The 22,906-nt window shown below is 36.5% G+C and overlaps 1 protein-coding gene across 2 annotated transcripts in view; it reads left to right on the top strand.

The window, feature by feature from the left end:
* Nucleotides 1-7,330, top strand: part of LOC131041760 (phosphomevalonate kinase, peroxisomal) — a 65,415-nt gene extending 58,085 nt beyond the window's left edge. For both annotated transcript variants that reach the window (XM_057974962.2, XM_057974961.2), the window contains 2 exons: nucleotides 5,969-6,094; nucleotides 6,466-7,330. In XM_057974962.2, the coding sequence (XP_057830945.2) occupies nucleotides 5,969-6,094; nucleotides 6,466-6,735 (396 nt within the window). In that variant the 3' untranslated portion in view covers nucleotides 6,736-7,330. The remainder of the gene's footprint in view (nucleotides 1-5,968; nucleotides 6,095-6,465) is intronic.
* The last annotated feature ends 15,576 nt before the right edge of the window (nucleotides 7,331-22,906 follow it).

Consider the following 22,906-nt stretch of genomic DNA (forward strand, 5'->3'; position numbering starts at 1 on the left):
GCTCTCATACAGCCCGTGCGATTTTATTCCTTTTTCTGGAGGTTTTCATGCGATTCTTGTTCACGTTTACTAAATCTGCGATGCGGTTTTCGTGTTTTTTGATTGCGGATTTCAAAATTTTTTGGCGGCTCTGCTATTTTTTTTTCACGACCTAGGGTTTCTGGTTTTCGGCTAGGGTTTATACCCTTTATTTCAAGTCGGAATTTTTTTTCAATTACAGATTCCTTCTGGGTTTTTTGAGCTCTCAACTGGGTCGTCGTCAGAATTTTCTGGGTGCCTCGATTTTTGAGCCTGCGGATTCACATTCAGGTAGCATATTCTTGGTGGGTTTTACGAATCCTAATCTGGGTAGTTGTCCGATTTTTATGGGTGCATCCTTTTCCGTGCCTCAATTTTCAAGCCAGTGGATTTGAATTTGGTTTTCAGATTCCTTTTGGGTTTCCTCAGCTTTCAGGCACCTGTCAGTTTTTTTTGGATCAGCCGGGACTTATCTTGAAATCCGTGCCTGTTGTAGTTGTATTTGTCTCTTGTCATTTTCCGTGCCTTGGGAAACGTGCAAATGGCTTCTCTAACCAACCTGATGTTAGAAGGTAGTCAACGCTTTAATGGCAACAATTACAACATCTGGAAACAGTGTATGTTGACCATTTTCGAATATAGGCGTCTTGACTAGCTTGTTTTGGGAAAAGAGCTCAGTCCTGGTACACCTGGTGCAGATCAAGATAAGTTTGATGAACGCAATCGGGAGGCAGTTATGCTTCTCAAACTCTCCGTGACTGATGATCAGTTACCACAAATTCCTTCCGGCAAGACAGCTTTCAACATTTGGAAGCATCTGAAGGAATTGCATGAGACATCCAACAAGAGCTGAGCATTCTTTCTGAAGAATCACTTGTTCTCCATTATGATGGACGAATGCATGTCCTTACAGGAACACCTCACGAGGATTAAGGACATTCGAGATGAGCTCGAAGCTATTGGTCGGACTATGGAGGAAGAAGACATGGTAGTAATCACTCTGAAAAGTCTTCTATGAACACTTCATTGAGACCCTCAATATTACTTCAACTAATGTTGACTTGAAGTTTTCAGAATTGTGCACCAAACTTCTACAGCAGGATCGCTGGAAACAACAGTTTGGTAGTGGTACTACGTCAACCTCCTCGGAAAATGCCTTCACAGCCCAATCCTTTCACAAGGATAAAGGCAAATTTCAGTCCTCTCAGTCTTTTCAGCAGAAAGGCTCTTCTCAGACACATGATGGTGCTAAGAAGAAGAATGTGCAGTGCAATTATTGTCACAAGTACGGCCATATGAAGAAAGATTGCCGTCAGAGGCTCGCTTCTGAACAAAAGAAGTAGTGAGGGTCACACCAGAAGGCGCATGTTGCTGAACATTCCGAGCAGAAGGAGTCTGCCTTTTATGCCTTTATGGCTAAGAGGTCTTCAGATCATGCCAGGTCTTTTGCTTGGTACATCGACTTTGGTGCGTCACGTCACTTTTCTCATCGGCGTGACTGGTTTACAGACTTCTCATCTTTCAGTGATTCCGTTGTATTTGGCGGAGGTGAGGAGTATACAGTTGTTGGCAGAGGCACTGTTCAGATACAGTCTGGTGGCAGGAATCTCATCTTCTTGAATGTGTACTATGTTCCTGGTATGGAACTTAATCTGCTCTCTGTCAGTCAGATTATGAGGAATTCTCCTCAGCTAGATGTGGTGTTCAGTGCTCACAAGTGTTCCATCATTGATCGGGAGACTCGTCTTACTGTTGCTGTTGGTCTAGAGGATCATGGCCTATACAGGCTTCTTGACACTGGTGATTCTCCTGAAGTGGCTCTGGCAGCTCGTGTTTCTCCTCTTAGCACTTTGTGGCATTAGAGATATGGACATCTCAACATTCAGTATCTCTCTCAGCTATCTCGGGAGGGACTTGTTTCAGGGTTACCTGATATTCAGACTCAGCATCTTGGAGTATGTGGCGCCTGTCAAGCTAGCAAACAGCATCGGACTTCATTCACACATGGAAAGTCTTGGTGCGCATCTAAGGTACTTCAATTACTTCATGCTGATATTTGTGGTCCTATGATTACATCTTCTGTTACTGGTTGCAAATACTTTTTGCTTATTGTAGATGATTTTAGTAGAAAGATGTGGTTGTACTTTCTTAAACACAAATCAGATGTATTTAGTATCTTTCAAAAGTTTAAGTCCTTCATTGAAAAAGAGTCTGGATGTAGCATCATTACTCTTAGGACAGATAACGGGGGGGAAATTTTGTTCTTCTGCATTCTCCAACTTCTGTGATACCCATGGCATCAAACGCCAATTGACTACACCCTACACTCCTCAGCAAAACAGTGTTGTCGAGCGTCGCAATCGTACGGTTGTTGAGATGGCTCGCTCTATGTTACAACACAGGAGTGTTCCGAATAAGTATTGGGCTGAAGCAGTGTTTACTGCTGTCTACCTCCTTAACCGTTCCCCTACTCAGGCTGTTAAGGGGAAGACTCTAGAAGAGGTTTGGTCTGGTCGGAAGCCTAAGATCGGCCACCTAAAGGTTTTTGGCTCTGTTGCCTATGTTTGGATTCCAGATGCTAAGCGCTCCAAGTTGGATTCCAAAAGTCAGAAACTCATGATGACAGGATACAGTGATCACCATAAGGCCTACAGACTGATAGATATAGACACTAAACGTCTTATTTTCAGTCGTGATGTTGTATTTGATGAAGACAGAGGATTCTTTCAGTCCCCTTCTTCTGAGTAGTGTTCTGAGGATCAGCCTCACAGTGTTCTTCTTCCCTTAGGTTCGCCTGATGGGAGGGATGATGCAGAATCTATTTTCGATGATGCACTACCTGAGTTCCCTCCGGAGAATAATCCTCCTGCTGCTGCTCATGTTCTTGATCCTGAGCCTCTTCCAGCTCCTCCAGATGTTAGCACTTCTACTCTCCGGCCTAAATGGTGGGCCAAGACCATTGGTGACCTCAGGGATATTGAGCTCATTGAGGGTAGAACCTCCCGTAATAAGAGCAAACAACAGCATACAGTCAATTTTGCTCTCATGGCTAACATACACAGTGTTTTTGAGCCTCAGACATATTCAGAGGCTAAAGGTATACCTGAGTGGGAACAGGCTATGGAAGCTGAGTTCCAGAGTCTTCAGAAGAATCACACTTGGTCCCTTTCTGATCTTCCTTCAGGGAAGAAGCCCATTAGCTGCAAATGGGTGTACAAAGTAAAATACAAAGCTGATGGAATCCTAGACAAGTATAAGGCTCGTCTTGTTGCTCGTGGGTTCTCACAGAAAGAAGGCATTGACTATGAGGAGACTTTTGCTCCTACAGCCAAAATGAGTACTATACGGCTCGTTCTTGCCTTGGCAGCCCAATTCAGTTGGAAAGTCCATCAGATGGACGTCAAGAGTGCCTTTTTGAATGGTGACTTACAGAAAAAAGTCTACATGACGCAACCCCCAGGATTCAAGGTTGCTGGTCAAGAACAAAAGGTCTGTAGACTAGTCAAAGCACTCTATGGTCTAAAACAAGCTCCTCGGGCTTGGTACATGAAAATTGATAAGTACTTGACAGATCATGGTTTTCAGCGGAGTCCATCTAATGCAAACCTATATATCAAGCATACTAGTAATGATGTTCTATTTGTGGTTGTCTATGTGGATGACTTAATCATTACTGGCAGTTCAACACATTTGATCACTGGGATCAAACAGGATTTGTGCCGCACCTTTGATATGACAGATTTGGGACTTCTTCATTACTGCTTAGGAGTTGAAGTTTGGCAGACTGAGAACAGTATCTTTCTCTCTCAGTCCAAGTATGCCAGAAGTCTCGTGGACAGGTTCAGAATGCAGGATTGCAAACCTGCCTCTACTCCTATGGAACCCGGGCTCAAACTTTCAGCTCAGTCATCTTCACCAGTTGTGGATGAATCTTTGTTCAGGCAACTAGTGGGCAGTCTCATCTATCTTACTGCCACTAGACCTGACATCAGTTTTGCAGTGAGCTACATTTCACGCTTCATGACAGCTCCCAAGGCTGATCATTGGATAGCAGCGAAGCGTGTGCTGCGTTATGTGAGTGGCACTCCTGATTATGGACTTCTGTACACTCGGAGTTTTGATCCTACACTCAGTGGCTACACAGATTCTGACTAGGCAGGTTCGGTTGATGACCGTAAATCTACAGCAGGGTATGTGTTTAGTTTGGGATCTAGTGCTGTCACATGGACCAGTAAGAAGCAGCAGGCAGTGGCTCTCTCCTCGACAGAAGCAGAGTATCGGGGAGTAGTTAAGGCAGCTTGTGAGGCGGTTTGGCTTCAACGAATGCTTGCGGATATGCATGTCTCCCAGGCAGGTCCAACTCCCTTGTTCTGTGATAATCAGGGAGTGCTCAAACTTGCCAAGAATCCAGTCTTCCATGAAAGAACCAAGCATGTGGAAACTCATTGTCACTATATTCGACAGCTGGTTGAAGACGGATCTATCTAGTTGCTGTATGTTCCTACCTCGGAGCAGCCAGTAGACATCTTCACCAAGCCCCTTGGTCTTGATAAATTTGTAAAATTCAGGGGGTCTATAGGTGTAGTTAATAGATTGAGCATCAAGGGAGGGTATTAGAATATTAAAATAATGTTAATTTTAGTATTAATGCTCAATAGTGTATATTCTATTTTAGTAAGATCTTCTACGATCTTCTCAGCAGTTTCTTATTAGAAACTTGCTATTCTTGTAAATATTCTTGTATTATTTATGAGCGTCTCTCATTCTGTAATTAATCAATTCTTTAAAATCCATTGCGTGTCTCGCACTGTTTTATTATTAATGGTCATTTAAGTTGTTTCTAATTTCGCCTCTAGTTAACAATTGTTTCTTTTAGAAACATCGTCTTTGTAACTCTATTTAAAGGAGCTTTGTCTCCTTGATTAATTGAACAACATTGATTCTTTGAAATCCATATGCTTTTGCATCTGTATTATCCCAAGTCCTATAGAGATAAAGGAATTGCTGCTGCGAATGACTGCTAAAATATTACATATTATTTTGGGATGTTTCTTAAGAACTAAAGATGTCTGGAAGTGGGTACACAATTAGATATTCAAGACGAGTGCTTAGTTAGGAATTTCTCTTCTGGGAATAGGCTTTAAATGTGCTTCTCTGTGGTCAGCAATTATCTTTAGCCATGTGAGCTGCGACTTAACCCTTCGTCCTAAATATATGCTTCTGGTATCAAATACATATAATTTAGAGGGTATGCACTATGCAACTTACAAGATTTATATTGTTTGTGATACAAACAAGCCATTAGGGACATGCTCTATGCCATCAAATCTCTCTTAGAAATTATCCAAAGCATAGTTAGTCGTCAAAACAAAGTGATTAAGCCTCTTCTTCCACAGCATTCATTCATATATTGATATACCTTACCTTTGAATTCTGTTGCACATGATGTCCAATCACAATTCTCACCATATGGAGTTAATGACAGCCACTTCAAGATGAAAAATCCAATCTGTTAAAATTCAATTTAGTAAATACGGCAGACATCACTACTCATTTATTGGATGGGTGATGGACTCTGTAAATAGATGTGCATTATTTTTCAATACACTTGTACTGGTTAGAAAGTTCTACATGGTAAATCCTAACTATGATACACTTAGACAAACCTATTGAAATCAACTAATATAGATTTTATGCGACAACAGTGATTTCAAGTGAGATATTTTAGCACTTGTTATGTTGCCTTCTGATTTAAAATATGTTAGTGACGAAGAAAGAAATGGAGAGAGCTTTGAACTTAAAGAAATTTAGCTTAGTGCAATCTAATTATTCATGTACCATTTCCTTCTTTTCTTGTTTCTGTAATTGTTCATGTTTGACAAAGTCAGTTATTCTGTTAAATACGTGCATACAAAAGTCTTCAGCTATGCTAATAACGTGTACTATGTAGTGGATGGATCATCACAAGGATGATTTTAGTCATCATGCAACTGTCAAAGCTTTGTTGGGAGCACGACAAGCTATGCTGGAGGTTAGAAATCTTTTGAGGCACATTGGAGAAGCTGCAGGAGTTCCAGTAAGTACCTATTTTCTGTTTCATTTACTGCAAAGATAAAAATCACCTTTTGAAACAATCCGTTCCTTTTTATTATCTTTTTGATCTCATGTAAAGACAACCTATCTTACCTTCTCATTATTAGTAGGATAACTCATAATACTGGAGATGTCTAATGTACAATTGTTCTTCATTATGTGTTTTATCTTCTTGTAAATTAGAAGTACAAGTCATAAGACTGGAGATATCTAAAATCTATAGCATAATTATTTGTCACAAAAAAAAATTGTTGTCTGAGGTTAAGGTAATGTAGTTATTGCTATCTTCCATCCACATAATCTACAAATGTATTCATCTTAAAGTTTGTGTTTTGTTTGAACTTTCTATGACAGATTGAACCTGAATCACAGACTTGTATGCTAGATAGTACGATGAGTATGGAAGGTGTGCTTTTGGCTGGAGTTCCTGGTGCTGGAGGTTTTGATGCAATATTTGCAATAACGCTTGGAACCACTTCCAGAGATCATGTTGCACATCACTGGAGTACTAATGGTGTGCTTCCACTCTTGGTAACAGAAGATCCAAGGGGTGTTACTTTGGAGGATGGTGACCCTAGAGAGAGAGAAATTGCTAATGGGATTCATTCAATAAATCTTAAGTGAATGAATATACCAAGATATGGCAACAGTCCCTCATTTTCACCCTTTTCAACTTTTGCAAGTGAGTTATGGTTGGATCACATTCATGCCATCATTTAGGTATTAGCCCATAGATGAAGAGAAATTTTTAGTTTACTTCTTATCTGGCCAAATCTTTCTGTATTGGTTGAAAGAAACAAATACATGGAGCTAAGCGAGACAGATTCCTCTATATTGATTGTGAACTGACGATGATAGTGCTGGCTAAAGGCTGCAACCAGTCCTCCCTACATAGGTATCTCCATTTGGAGATTCTTGGGAGCTGTGAGTCAATCTTGACACTGTGCCTATAGAATCAGGTTTCTTTAATTGTCAATGACACATGCTCAACAAAATCTTGTAATTTTATCCACATGAATTTGCTATATTATTAGAAATTGAAAATTTGGCAGTAAAAGTTCAATACCTTATCTGAACAAGCAATGCCATGCTTCTGTTTCTTAACGATGGATGTAATTGTCATGTGGATTTCTGCAGGGAATTCACCATAAAGCTTTTGTCTACATCAAAGAAGGAGATGTTGTATTGATGAATAATTCAAATATGTTTTCCATGTGTATTTTGTCTTTTCTTCTGAAATGTGAACTAGAAATGCATTGGCCATAATGAGAAGCTCATTGGCAGTAGTGAGAAGCTCTGTTCCTTTGGCATTATTTTAATATCATTGTCTTAAGAGAATCCACGCAGCACTATTCTTATCCCCTATCTGGAGATGGTAAGCAAGTCCTATATTAATTTTGATTGCTGGTCTTTATGATCTCTAGACTCGAGGAAGTGGTTTAATTTATGAACTGTGTACATCACTCGTATTCTTCTTAATATAATAAAGAAGAATTCTAAGTGAAGTTTTAGCTCCCGATATCTAGAAATTTTGTTCTCAGCAAATATGCATTGTTGTTTCTCTCCCTCATAATTAATGTTGTTAGGGGCAATTTTGCTTTCTGTATCAGATTTTGAATTCCTTCTCCCCTATCCTATATTTCTTTCATCGTCACTCTTCTTCTGTTAGGAGGTATACCATTTCATGACATTCTGTACCATGCTATCAAGCAAACAGTGCGTTTTTCCAGTTATGTCCTCTGACATTCATCTTCAACTGTGTTGTATGTTAAGAGTCCTCATGTCTTTGTTATCTGTAATTCCATCTTGATCTTGATCTCTACATTTTTATTTGGCCGTGCCACAGAATTTATCCCCTAGGAGAGCATATGTATTCCTGTAGCCTTCTTGCATGTTATTGATAACAAATTTTTGTCTTGTATGCTGAAGAGAGTTTGCGAAACTGCTAACTAAAATCAGTTCTTTTAGAAATTTTTAAAACAAAAATAAGGAAAGTTTCTATTGATCTGTGATTAGGATGCATATTTTTTTACAAATTTTATGATATGAATCTTGACTGCTTAAATATGATACTACTAAATTACGTTTGCCATCCTCTAAGAACTTGCTAAAAAAACATGTGTCTTTGAAATTGTGATGCTTCAATGTTAGAAATTGATGCAGTTGCATAACATGTACAATTAGAACTGAAGCATAAAAGAAAAGGGGTTTCAAGACATGAATATACCCTCAAGAAATCCAATGTGGGAAAATTCCAGAAGAGCAGAGTTGTACCTTCTCATTTCCACTATTCTCATGCAAGATTTACAAGCCAGCTGTTTCCATGAATATTGTTGTACTTTTTCAACTGCGTTCACTTTTCCTTGCCTTGGAACTTGTTTAGACAATTTAGCTCACTACCCTACTTAGTTATACATACGTTCTACAACTCTACGATTGAAACATACATGATTCAAAGGGATTCACAAAGTTTGAGAAAATAAATTATGTAATGATCCAAACACCGAAACACTTGAAAAGATGGAAGAAAAATATTTAATTTTTCATGGGAGTGCTTGACTGATATTTAATCTTATATTCAGCCTGTATTATTAATTGTTCAAATGTTGTGGACTACAGGTCTCTGGATCACCTTTGGGATTTCCTTCATCTGTCTTCTCACTGCACTACATTTGCATCCATGTCTTCCAAAAGTTGTCTTATAGTGAGTTTGGGCATGTTTAGTTACTTTGTTAGCCATAAACCTTGAAGTCAGTTACATGAATTAAAAGTGAACCATGATCCATTGGGATCACAGCTATCCATTTGAGAGGGCTCACGTAACCAAAGGCTTGAGGACTTAAATGATGAGGGAAAAATCCCCCAACTTTTCTTTGGAATATCCTTTGGCTTTACTTGGCAACTGACCCTTCAATGCCACTCAACTTCCCTACCCTCCCTTTGATGTACTCAGCTTTACCATTGAGCCACTCTTTGCTTAAGTAAAACCACATCACGTCTCCAACTTGGAACTTGTGCTCCTCTCTGTGCTGATCATGCTTGGGTTTGTACTTAGCTCGCGTCTGCTTTCAATCCTCTCACTTGAAGATGAATTTGGGTTAAATTATTAATGAATTATCATCTTTGAATATTTATCATAGCTGTCCCATCACAACATCAAATATGTTAAGAGGAAAGTTAAACAAAAAAAGACTTTGGATATTGAATAATATGCTAAATTCTCATTCTAAGCATTTGGTTGTTGTATAATACATCCTCTCAAGAGAAATTCTAGTGTTCTATCGACCACTTTTGTGTATGAGAAGTGGTTGACCCATCTTTGAGTCTGTTATCTCCTATAATGTGCTCCAAAATTCGTTGAAGAATCTTGATTTCTATACAAAATCATGGAGCAAAGCAAGCCAAAGTGGACTCAAACATTAATAAATGTTTTTTTAGCATCATTGCCCTTTAAAGCCTTCTTGAATGAAACGATTGTACGCATTTTGTTTTCAATCAATCATGTACTTCCCTTAACACTTCCCTTAACATGGAAGAAGCTAGTTCCAAATCCATGGAAGTACCTTGCCATTATTTGGATGAAATACTCAGCTTACTTGTACTTAACAAAGTATTGTAGCCAAAAGATATAGTTTTACAAATGTGCCGAGGCCTTTGTCACATGTAATCACTATTGATTTATTAAGTATAAACCTGTAATGTCCCCTTTTGGGATTTACCTTAATTTTAGCCCTGAAACAAGATTTTTACTTAAGATGAGAGTTTATAATATATTAATGATATAATTTTTTCAAAACTGTTCATATCTTTCATTAAAATATTAAACTTAAAACTCTAGAAATAGTTCGAAGAATAGAACTTATCTCGATATGATCATAAATATAGTAATATCTCTCCCCAAAATCTGATCATAAATGTGGCTATGTCTTCCTCCAATTTCTGCTCTATAGCAATGTATCATATATTCTTCCCTCCATAATATTAACACTTTTAACACTTTTATGTATGTTGATATAAATCTGAATTACATTTCATATTTTTATTTAATGTTTATTCTTCACATATTTCCCTACTACGCCTTTGAAACTGATATAATTCTGGTCACTAGTGGGATACCAAGATATCACCATCTCGTCCTTATAATCTTTCGTATACACTTCAGAATTAATCTTCTATATATTGCATTCACTCCCGTATCTATCTCCTTTGAAGTTATTCTGAGTGCCTTCTTATATATTGTAATTGGAATGATAAGTTGTGGCAAAAGACATGACTCATGCCTATTCGTTATTACCACCTAATCGCATCATTTGATGATAAGTATTGATTTAGACTTTCATAATCGGTGTCTCTCTTAATTATAATTGGTGATAGATTTATGAATGTTAATCATTAGCGGAGGCTCAGTTTGATGATCGTCTTCTACTTCTTCAAATGGGTACCGCTCAACAGGGCTACAACTTCGTATGGTTTTCTTCATTTATCAACCCTTAGATACTATTATCCCGATGATTAAATTCTTGGCCAGTCGCTGTCTTTTAATTAATGGATATTTCCATTGATCGAGATAATATTATTAATGCCGTCGCTTGGTAATTATCTTTCTCTTTTGATTTGTCTTCCTTCATATGATTATCGATATTGGTCCCACGCTTACTATCCTTTTACCATTCATTGGTCTCCTCACTCTTGTTGATCCGTATCGCATTTCTCCATTAATATACCTTCTTGATCGCCTCCTCAGCATAATCGATATCCAGGGGATGCTTGCAAGTCTTTATGATTTTGGTCTTATTTGATCAGGATCATATATCCGTTTTCCCTTATTCACATAATACAAGGAGCTTTCTCACTATACTGGACAAAGTCTTGTGTGGGACATCACAAAACCTCATTAGCTTAACTCTTCCATTGGTTGGAACACAAGTTTTACTCAACATTGCTCTTGACATATCTCCCATAAATTGGCATCATACTAGTATTGTTCAATACATCGCCGTAAACAAATGATTCAAGCTAAGTTAATGTACCCAAGTTGAAATCAAAGGCTGTTTAGACAACATGTCAACCAAGTTGTCGGTCATGTGTTTTATACTTGACAATTGAACGAAATTGTTGTAATAACACAATTTATTTCTAGTGCCATTCATGCTATAATTTTGATTATGATTGCATATATTAGTGGTTGATGGTTCATATAAAGAATGGTTTATCAGTTCATTATATGATACTTGCATACTTCAAGGTAGTTGGAAGCACGTAAAGGTGACAACGAAAGCCGTAAAATTTGATATTATCATCTTTTTGTAGGAAATTTAATGAACCACCCTCAATAGCCGATTAGAGTAACGCATACCATTATGAGTTTTCTTTTCCCAGATGGTTTTCCCTCATGATGGTCCAAGAAAAAACTCTAAAAAGCATATGTACCCAAGGGATACCCAGGGTAGCCAAAATAAGTACACGGAAGGGGAAAATAAAACCAAAATAAAAAACAGGACATGAGTGGGATATTCGAAGGAATTTTTAAATGGATTGGGTGTCAAAGTACTCATTCATTGAAGCAGTGGAGAATGCAAAAAAAGACGAATCTCCAATGTAATGCAAATGTAAGATTTGTAGTTGGAAATATAATAGGGACAAGCAGTTGTAGCTAAAACTAGACACAATCGAAAATCATATCGTTAAAATTTATGAAAAAAATCATAGATGAAAAGGAATAATTAGTGATTAAATGGAAAACAAAGGAAGAAAGTCTTCATGTTAAGTATGTGATCGAATATGATAAGCATATGCAAAGTTTAGTGTCATAAATTGTATCCTTATACAATTTCATGCTCGCCTAGCCCTCACATTGGCGTTCTAGCCTCTGGTGCTCAATGCCTACTTTGATGCTTCTCCTACCATTTTGAAATCTGCATTGTCAACTCTTGATTCAACCACTGTCCTATTCTGAGTCCTGATTGATAGATCCGACTCACCCTAGGTGCCTTGGTCCTCCCAATCAGGACCCAAAATAGAAGCTCAAAATGGTTACCTAATGTGGGCGAGAAATTTGGCTCTATGTTGGCTTGATTTGAAAATTCAAACATTTGATGCACAATTAAGTATAAAATGAAGCCTACCCCCCCGCTCCTCATTTGGTCATCTTGGAAAAACAAGGAAATCATATGTGAGCTCTCAATTGAACTCTAGCAAGATCAATTCAAGTTTATGTGAGCAAGCATTCAAGTATTGATAAAAAATTGAAGGAGAAGGTGAAGTCAAGATCAAACGTTCAAGTTCAAGTATCCATGATCAACCTTCTATGAAGAAATTATAAGCCTTTGCATGAGTATTCAAGCATACTTCATCAAGGTATCAAGTTTAAGCATTTTTAGATTGCATATAGCCTTTCCCTCAAAATGAAAACATTATATTTCATTTCAATTCCATTCCATTTATCAATTCAATTCAAGGATAATTCATAAATTGGGGTTTGACCTAAGGAAAACCCCCATCAACCAAACATATTTCCTTCTTTTTGTGTGCAAGGAATTGTCTTAGAAGCTGCGAGTGAGGAATCGAGCAGTGTAGATGATGACAATAAAACTCAGATTTTGAAGGTGCAAATAGAAGAGGAATAGGATGGTTGAATCCACTCGGTCCCGAGAATTTTTGACAACCTTCCAACAATGGATTATGTGTATCATCCTAATCTGAAAAAGATCCAGTTTGTCTGCCCTTGATATTCAAGGACTAGGGGACCTTGCTTCCTTCAGTCTCGACAACTCAGCCTAAATCTTCCATCACATGTTCTGATCCATTTTCCTTCCTTAGATCTAGGTTTACAACTCTGATCGACATCTGGGACATTTTGTTACTATTGTTTTATGTCAAATTCCCACTGTTTGTCCTAGTAGCATTGCAAACCAATCCTAATTACAATTCAATTTCAAATCCAACAAGGAAATAATTAACCTTATTTGAATTCAGTCCTTTTAGGATTAGATCAATCAAGTTCAATTACCTTCCCTTAATGTTTTGGTGATCCCATGGAAATTAGTGGCTATATCCATTAAGGTGGTGAAACCCTAATTTTTAACACCAAACACAAAGAAAGACAAATTTTATTGAATGTGGAGGTTCAATTGAATCTCAATATGAAAAGATCATAACAAAAGCAAATAAGGCCAAAACTATACAGTTGAGTGTTACTTTAATATTTTAACTAGAGGGCATCCTACAACAGACTACCTTGAATATAATAGTTTATTATCTTTTGTGGGTGTTCCAAAATTTCCTCAAACACAAGTTGTCTTGTTGAGGTGGAAAAAAAAAGATGTATAGGAAAAATAAAAGAGTCAATCTTTATTGCATTATCTTTTGATGAAGTTACAATGATAGATGATACTTATTGGATATGTATACATGTATATACCATGCACAAACATGTCTACCAACCTCATCTACTATGTGTTGTTAAAATGAGGGAGAAACCCACAATGCAAAATTCGTTTGAACTAGCTAAGAAATCTTTGAATGGAATTGGTAATATAGACGATTTAACAATTGCAAAGAAGTTGGTATGTTTAGGAGCTAATGGATCTACAATAATCCAAGATCATAGAAATGATTGTTGTATAAAAATACAAACTAATTCTTGACCATACATGATTGCCATTCACTACATGGCCCATAGAATGAATTTAGCATTTAAAATTATGAGCAAGTTTGATTCATTAGCTAAAGTTGAAAATTTAGTTCATGAGCTCTACCCATACTTCTACTAAAGTTCCAAATGGGTTGCAAAATTTCAAAATTTTGTTGAGGGAATAACTGCAGAAAGTAAGCTTTTAAAGGATGTTGATATAGATGGATCTCCCTACATGGACTAGTGCAACAAGTTTATGAAGAATATCAATCTTTGATTGCTTTAATGTAGGAACATCACGACTCAATAGACAAAGCTCCAGACCTTTTAGATAGATTAAGTGATGTAGAGATTTATTTGGTATTCTCCCCATGTTGGATGAAATGGACATGCTTGTGAAAACAACCCAAGAAAGAATTATGCATTTTTTAGAATATACTAGACTACTTAAAATGGCATGCTTGACCCTCAATAAGCTATTTCTATTAAAGAAAACATCTATAAGTCTAAAATTTATTAGTTGGCAACTGATATTGGATGTGGACAATCCTACTTTTTTTTACAACTAGGGAGTTATGTATCTTTGTACGTGGATATGAGATACTAATTCACCATTGTACCATGGTCATTGTTGGGTGCTCTAGTAGATTTAGAGAAGTGACTTTTACAAGGGAAGTTTTTAACAAAATTCTTCTGTCCATAAGTACTATTTTAAAGAGCATGGAAAGAGCTGTTTCCACAGAGATGATAGATCTATTCCCTCAAGAAGAACTATTTGAAGCCATTGCTATTGTGTGTCCTCATATTTGATTCAATTATGAAGTGATTGATTTTCATAGGAGGTTAATGATCTTGATTGATCATTTTTTAGTAAGTTCACAATTCAAAATCAATGGAAAGGAGGTAGACAACATTTGAAATAAAGTTAATGTAAAGAGAAATCAACCCATTTTGGATCAACAATGAAGGAACAAATTAAGTTATTTGAGAATCCATTCCAATTGGGATAAATAATAAGGCTTGAAGCAACCTTAAGTCAGCGAAAAATATTACATGATTCAATCTTAGAATACTTCAAATGTGCTAGGTTATGTGAAACCATGATGTTAGGATTTGTGGAGGATGAGAGTGTTTTCAATGCATTGGGGTTCTTGAAATTAAAGATAAGAAACAAACTAGACAAAATTTTGGATAATTGCTTAAGGATGTTTACAAGTAGGTATGATATCCAAAGTTTTCCATATGAAAGGGCTCTCACTATCTAGAGGTCCACATGTGAGAGGAGAGGATTGTGCAACACTTCAAAGCTTGGTGGTAGTGGAACAAATGACAATGATATAATGAATAACACAAGTTGTAGTGTTGAGATGCATTTAAATGGACATACACAAAGTGAAGAAAATAAATAATAGAATGAAGGTGACTCTCAGTATCATGGTTAGATTGAGAAGATGAATTAGCAATTGGAATTGGAAGACATTTAGCATTTACTAGGTATTTATACATATTATTGTATTTCATGAATCATATTACAAAGTCCAAACTATCATTTATGATATGATATATTTCTATTGTAAACGCCTAAATTTGTCCATACCTAACTACACTTAAATAAATTCTAGATCGACCTTTCATTAAAGCCACAAATAAATAAATACTTATTATTTATTTAATTCATCCTTTATCTTTACCCCTCACCCTTTACATTTATATAATCAAGTTTAACCTTCACCTTCATCCCTCACCTTTAATTAAGTAATTTTAAATTTATTTAATTATTTCTAACCTTATCCTCCATGTCCTCTAACTAAATCAATTATTTAATACCTACTTAATTAATTGATTTATGCTGATTAACCTCTATTAGCATTTTCATTATTATTTAATTCCACTTCATCCTTAATCCTTGCCCACTCAATCCTAGCCCTTAAATCCATCTACATGGATCAAGATATAAACTTGTCATCATGTGACATGTGTCTCCACCCTCTTGTTGCTCACACATGTGTGAGCATGAAAGGTCACCTCACAACTACTCTATATCTCATAGACATGTCACTTTCCCAAGCCACCCTACCTCTTACACATATCATTGGCATGTCCCTTTCATGAGCTTCCCCATGTGTGAACACACTTAGCTCTTGCACATCCATTCTCCTTGTGAGACTTGTCACACGGCTAAGCAATCAATCCATGCCATCTCTCTCAATCAATCCTAGCCATCCATTTATCATCACATCTTGGCTATTGATTTTCTTATAGAAAATATATAAATTGAGGCTTCTTCTCTTATTTTGACCGTCTTCTATTATCCTATCATTATGCTGCTATTTTATTCTATCAATTCTCATCTTAATATCATGTTGTTGCAATAAGAAAACAAATTCCACCCAACTACAACATCAAGGGAACAAATCAAGTGGAGAAGGGTGTCTCTACTTTTGCTCAATGCATGAGATGAGAAGGTAAAAGACAAGGTTACATTGTGTTTTTCGTTTCTTTTGTTTATTCATGTCTTTATCAATTTCTTCATCTTCATTTTGGCATGATGAGACCTACATCTCTGTTACTAACAAAAAAATTGAGTTTTTGTTTGATTTTTTATGTTTTAGATTGTGGCTTAGCACTTGTACCCTATGGTTTGGTGCCTCTGCTTACAAGATTAGTGCATGTGTTGTTACTCAGTGCCTCAATTATAACTTAGTGCTAGTAACCTATATCTTAGCGCTTGCATGATTTGGAACTTGTGCCTTACACTTTAGCACCTTCACTTTTCTCTAATAATTTGAATTTCTATATTTCTTGTGTTCATTCTATCTTTTCTTGATTTTTTGACCAAATAGATATTTCAGTTGCCTAACTTACTTTTTTGGTTGAACAAGAATTTGAATAAATTGTAGCAAATTGATAGTGATTTTGCAAGATTCCCATTTCAGTGCTTGAGACCTATATTGCAATATTTTTGTTAGTCAATTATGTAATATTTGGCTATGAAGGTAGCCAGCTAAGATCTAGAGGTCTAATGGAAAACACATGAACAAGGGAAAATAATATGACAAGATAAATTGTATTCCTATAAATATTCAAACTAAATTGATCAACAGGATTGAATGGAATGAATTGTACATAGGAGACCCCTTGGTTAAATAGGCTAAGATGAGAATATAGGAGTGCATAAGATTAGTACAAGTGTCAAAATATTATGACATGAGACATAAAATGATAACTTATCATCCCACCTAAAGTGGAAAAGTGATAGTGTGATAACATCACTAAATGTGGATTGCCCACCTCAGGTGGAAAAATGAAACCACAAAAGGTGGATGTGATAATGTGATAAAGCCACTAAAGGTGGATGCGATAATGTGAAATGTGATAACATGATAACACCACCTAAAGTGGAGATGCTCTTAAAAGCTCTTATGTGATCCCTACATAAGCTTAAGTGACATGTAATTAAGACTTAGGTGAAGAATAACCAAGGTACAATACCTTAATTGCACCAACAAAGTAACTAATTTTTAATTTTTTTAAGCTTTTGTACTTTAGTGTCTACTCATTATAGATTAATGCTTGTGTAGGTTGGTTTAGTGTCTGCATAGTTTAGCACTTTTTCTTTGTGGTTTAGTGCCTACATTGGTTGCTTTAGCTTTTGCATAGGCCAATTTATCATTTGCATGGTTTAGTGCATGGGCAGAGTGTTCCTATCCCCCATCATGGAAAAGGTGCAATTTTTTTCAGGCTTATGTTAAAGCTAACAATATTTTTCTTTGATCAATTCAACATCTAACCATCCTTGTGTAGATCAAAATCACTTGTCTAAGATAAAAATTGAAGCTACCAACATCTTTCTTGCATATTTGATTGTCCAAAAATTTATTTTTTCCATTAATCTAGGAACACTTCATTTTCTTAGGATAAATTAATCATTATATTCCATTTTTTATAAATTTTGTGATTGGCCTATGCTCTTCCCTTGCATGTCGGTGTGATGTTAGGTGATAAAAAGCCTTGCAAACTTTCACTTTTTATTTTAGATTAGATTTGAGAGTTGTTACATACGTATCCTCTCCCCTTGTTTGTTAGTGCAAACTTAGGTACAAGAGAAACACCAATAGTATCCTTTTTTATTTTATTAGGAAAATTTCTTGGGGATTTCATCACCCCTAGGGACAACCTAAACTCTCATGTTCTGGTAGAGTATAATGAGTGCAGGGTAAATCAAAAGAAATCCCTCTTAGAAGTAGAATCTTGTTAATCTTAGCTAAGCCCCCAAGGTATTAGCTAAGCCCCCAAGAATTTTATACCTTGGGGAAGTGAAGGAGGAGAGTTGGTTACCCTCTCCTCCTGAGTGTTTGACATTATTCTCTTTCATCTATAGATGTGTGCCTTATGTACCTTGTGTATTTAGAGGACTCTACTAGAGAACTTGTCCATACTAGTTTAAGACCTTTTAGTTGTTATTCCTTGTGGTGCATTGCTACTAGAGAGGGAAAGTGATTCAATTGTGTATTTGCATGATGAGATAGAGCTAACTTTGGGCAAGGCTAGTTCTGAAAAGGTAATAGGTGGAAGGTGGTACATGGCCTTATATTCCCTAGCTATCCATTTATGTGGTAATATGACACTAAGGGGATAAATTTCACAATTATACTAGAGTGGGGATGGATGTCAACCTTGTGAGTCTACAAGGAATAACACTCCTATAATAATTCTAGGCTTCTATGAGTTCTTGGTGTGTCTTGTTGTTCAAAATCAATGCTTCCTATCAATCTAAATTTCTCAATCCAATTTGTTTGTTTGTGTGTTTTCAAGTGAACCCCTTAGTCAAGCAAATTAGCCATCAAACAACCATCCAATATTTTCTTCCAAATATTTTATTCATCATTCTAATCCAATTCCTCACCCATACAAACCTCTCCAAACCAATCTTCCATCCCAAAATCAAAAGATTTAACAAATCCAAATCCAACTTCACCCTTCATCTTCTTCATCAAATCCCATTCTTCTAATCCTAAATCTATCTCTAATCCATCATCTTAATTTTCATCCCTTTTCCTTAAATAAAAATCCAACTCTCTCAACCAATCTTTCCTATGTTATCATATTCTTCTAATCTCCATCCTAATGCAAAACCCATATACAAACATCATGAATTGGTTTGACAAAATGATTTTGGAATTTCAAACATATATGTCAAACCTCATTCTTCAAACCATACCTGCAACCAAACCAACCTCTCAATCATACCAATCCAACTTAACTATGCCTCAAAGTTACCTAACCTCGGCCTATTCATATATCTCACCCCAACCTACTTACCATGTCAATCTCATATCCTCATATCCATCTATATCTTCATCCATTTCACTTCAATAAGTTCTATCCAATCCCAATCCAACTCTTGGTTTTTATTCTTCCTCTACCTTTGATAAGAGAAGTCCATCTTATTCCTCATCTATGTATCCATCTTCTCCTATATCCACATACCAATCCCCATCTTTATCTAACCCCTGGACATCAGTTCCACCCATAATAAGCCTCTTTTACTACAATCCTTCAAACCATAATCCTAATCTTCCATCTATTCCCAATCCTCCATTTAATCCAAATATCCCTATAATCCCAATCCTCCACTTAATTCCCAAAAACTTAAACGTAATCCCCTAATCCATAATCCTAATTTTCCATCTAACCCATAAATCCCAAATAAATCCATCAAAACTACATCATCTTCATCCTCCAAGTGCTTTTTTTGTGAAGTTATGCAAGCACTATTAGTAAAGGAGACTAAATATCTACCTCCAAACAAAGTTGTGAAAGATGACATATATCCACATCCACATCCATCCCCTTCAAATCAAGACAAACCTCAATCCTCTAAGATTCATGAATCTACCATCTCTCCATCCATCCAACTTGAAGAGTCCATCTCATCCTCCATCACACCATCCTTACAACTCCAAAAGTTCCAGGATCTTGCTCCAAAGAATGCTAGCATATATTCCTCTCCACCTCAATATCAAAGCATCCCTAAGTCTGCACTCAATTCCATCCCATGATATCCTTCCATATCAAGATAAAGATGTCCCATCCATCCAACCCCTCATGATCCCCTTCCACCTCATTATCCCATACCCTCCACTCCATCTCAAGAAAAAAAATCCCTCCATCCAATGATCCCATTGCTAATAAAGACCAAGAAATCCCCCCCCCAACATACCCATCATGATCCCATCCCAAGTCAAGATCAAAGTAATTTTTCATCTCCATTTCATGATCCTAATCTATCTCAAGATCCTAATATTACTCCTAATCCCTCTCATGGTCCTAAGCCTCTACAAGATCCCATCACCCCTATCCAAGCTATCCATTAATCCCATAGCTATCAACTTGGTTCTTCCATATTTATCCAATATGGTATTCTCCAAGAGCTTACGATTTCTTCCACCTCATATCCCCCTCAAAATGGACTCACATTTTGTTTCCAAACCAATAAGTATCCTATTGACAAAAGGATTTTTCAAAATATGAGCTACCAAGTCAAAGGGTTAGGCCTCCATGAACAAGGCATATTGAAACCCCTTAAAATAAAAAAAAATCCAAATCTATATGGCCTCAGCTACCAAGCTCATGCTCAAGAAGTTGGTATTCATAACATCCATCCAAAATAACATATCATTTCATATAAATTAAAATCCTACCATCCCTCATATCTGTTTTAGTCCCTTATGTCAAAAAGTCCACTCTTTCTTCATCCACATCCATTATGGGTCCTTATGTTCCAAAACCATATCCTTTATCCCTTCCATCCATCTTGGGTCCTTACATACCTCCATCGACTTTTTCTCAAATTCAACCACTTTATCACCTTAAATCCATAATCAAGATCAACAAAGGAACACATATTGAATTCCATCCAACATTTTCCCTCCATCACCCCATTTGTAATACCTCCAAAACATCTGTCCTCATGCACCCATATCATTTCTATTGAAAACAATTTGGATGCCAAATCTATAATTCCTAAAACCAAAAATTCACAAAAATCCTAGGATCAACATGTCCTATCAAAAAGACATGCTAAATAAAATAAAATAATGATCCTAAAGCAAGAAAAATCCAAAAGGTCACAAAGGTTCAAAAAGAGAAAATAAAAAAAACTACGCAGATTCCCAGACTATCCATTGAATAAATACATCACAAAGCACAATCCAAATTGGCATCCAAAAATGCTAATTTAAAAGCTTCCTCCACTCACATTTCCTCCAATTCTCCATCTAGAAATGTATCACCTTTGAACACCATTTTGGGCCCTTATGTTCCAAAATTCACTATCCTAAGTCTATCATATCCTTCATTTATTTTGGGTGCTTATACCCAAAACCCACATTTTATTCTCCATCTAATTCGAAATTTGTTTGTCCTTTACAACTCCACCACCCTTCAGGGTGTGTGCTAAAATTGATCTTCCCAATGTCCTCGTCCCCTTATACACAAGTCTTCCAACATACCATCCATCATCCAATATTCATTCCCCATCCCTTTGTTCCTTGATCCAATCCTTTGCATAAATCCTTATCCTCCTCCATTTCCCATCCATTTCTACCAACGTCTATGAGAATATCTACATTACCTTGGTCCATTATAACGAATCTTCAAGGGATACCATCCATGGAAATTGATGCTTGAAGTCCTTCCTCCATTATCATTTCACATATACCAATGAAATTATCTTCCATAACCACTTAGCTACATCCTTATCCCCATCCACATCCATTCAAACTATTTTAAAAATTATGTCCAATGGCAAAAACCACTTCATGTGGCACCTTGGGTAAGTACCATGATGAAACCTTGGTAAATAAGAATCACGTGTGATCCCTCAGCCTCTTGCACTCAATATTTGGGGGCAAGCTACATCAATTCTATCCTATGATCAACATATGTTACTATACTTCATTCCCAATACATCATCCTATCCAAATCCATACTCCTTTTCCATCTTTGATCTCGACTATTTTATCCATATTCTCCTTTTCATATCCCCATCGTGCATTCTTACCTTTGAACTTTCTCAAGCCAAGGACAAAATATTCATGCATGATTTGGACAATACAAGCTTTACCTCCTATACCATCCATATCCCTTATACATTATCCTTCCATCTCATACATATTTATCCATCATCCTTCCATCCTTACTTGCAATACCTCTAGTGTGGGGCATTTCACTTTTTTGAAACATAGTCCTTGGATCTCCATCCTCATATCCTCCATCATTTATCCCTCCATCTCCTATCTCTATCTATACACTCAATCCATCTATATCATATCCAGGAAATCTACCTATCGTCCCATCCTTTTACCAAGCCTTGATTTTCCCTTGTCATTGGTTCCCATCCATTCCTTCATCTTAGCCATCTTATCCTTCATGCAATCCCATCTTACCCAATCCATTTATCCTACTTCCATCCATCCAATCCAACAAATCCCAAATCAGTCCATCCAATGTAAATTAATCCTAATATACGCAATCCAACCTTGCAATCTATCTCTTCATCCTAAAGCAATCCACCATTTTGATCGTAATCAGATGATAATCTAGTGATCCACCTTAATCTAATTAACAAAATAGGGATGTATCCTTCCCAATCCTTGGGGTATGTATTGTTCTTATTGTTGACTTTTCTATCCTTATCATTGTTAATCAATCGATCGATTGATCGATTTTCAGCATGTCAAATTGCACATTCTAAAATGTGCAATTGTTTTTTAGTAGCACTAGCAACATAAACCCTCAAGATTAAATAGTTATCCATTTTAACTTTTAGATCATTTCACACTATCAACCATTCCATGTATGTAGGGCCATGTGAACTATTTTTTCCTCTAACCATTTTATTGCCCCATATGCTTGTGACACACTAAGTCCTCGAATAACTATTCATATTAATTAATTGATTCTTTTTATTATTGTCTGTATTATTTTAATGCCAATATTTTCATATGTTCAAGCTCTAAATATTCAAAGTCATATAAGAATTCTTGTTTTACTTCGTCAAGATCAACCTAAATAATATTTGGTTCATACTTACCATGTTGATCTCACTCAAACCCTTCAAGCATGATATCAAATATATGAATCTTCTATACATTGTAA

The sequence above is a fragment of the Cryptomeria japonica genome, chromosome 10 (assembly GCF_030272615.1).
Source record: "Cryptomeria japonica chromosome 10, Sugi_1.0, whole genome shotgun sequence".
NCBI classification, from domain to species: Eukaryota; Viridiplantae; Streptophyta; class Pinopsida; order Cupressales; family Cupressaceae; genus Cryptomeria; species Cryptomeria japonica.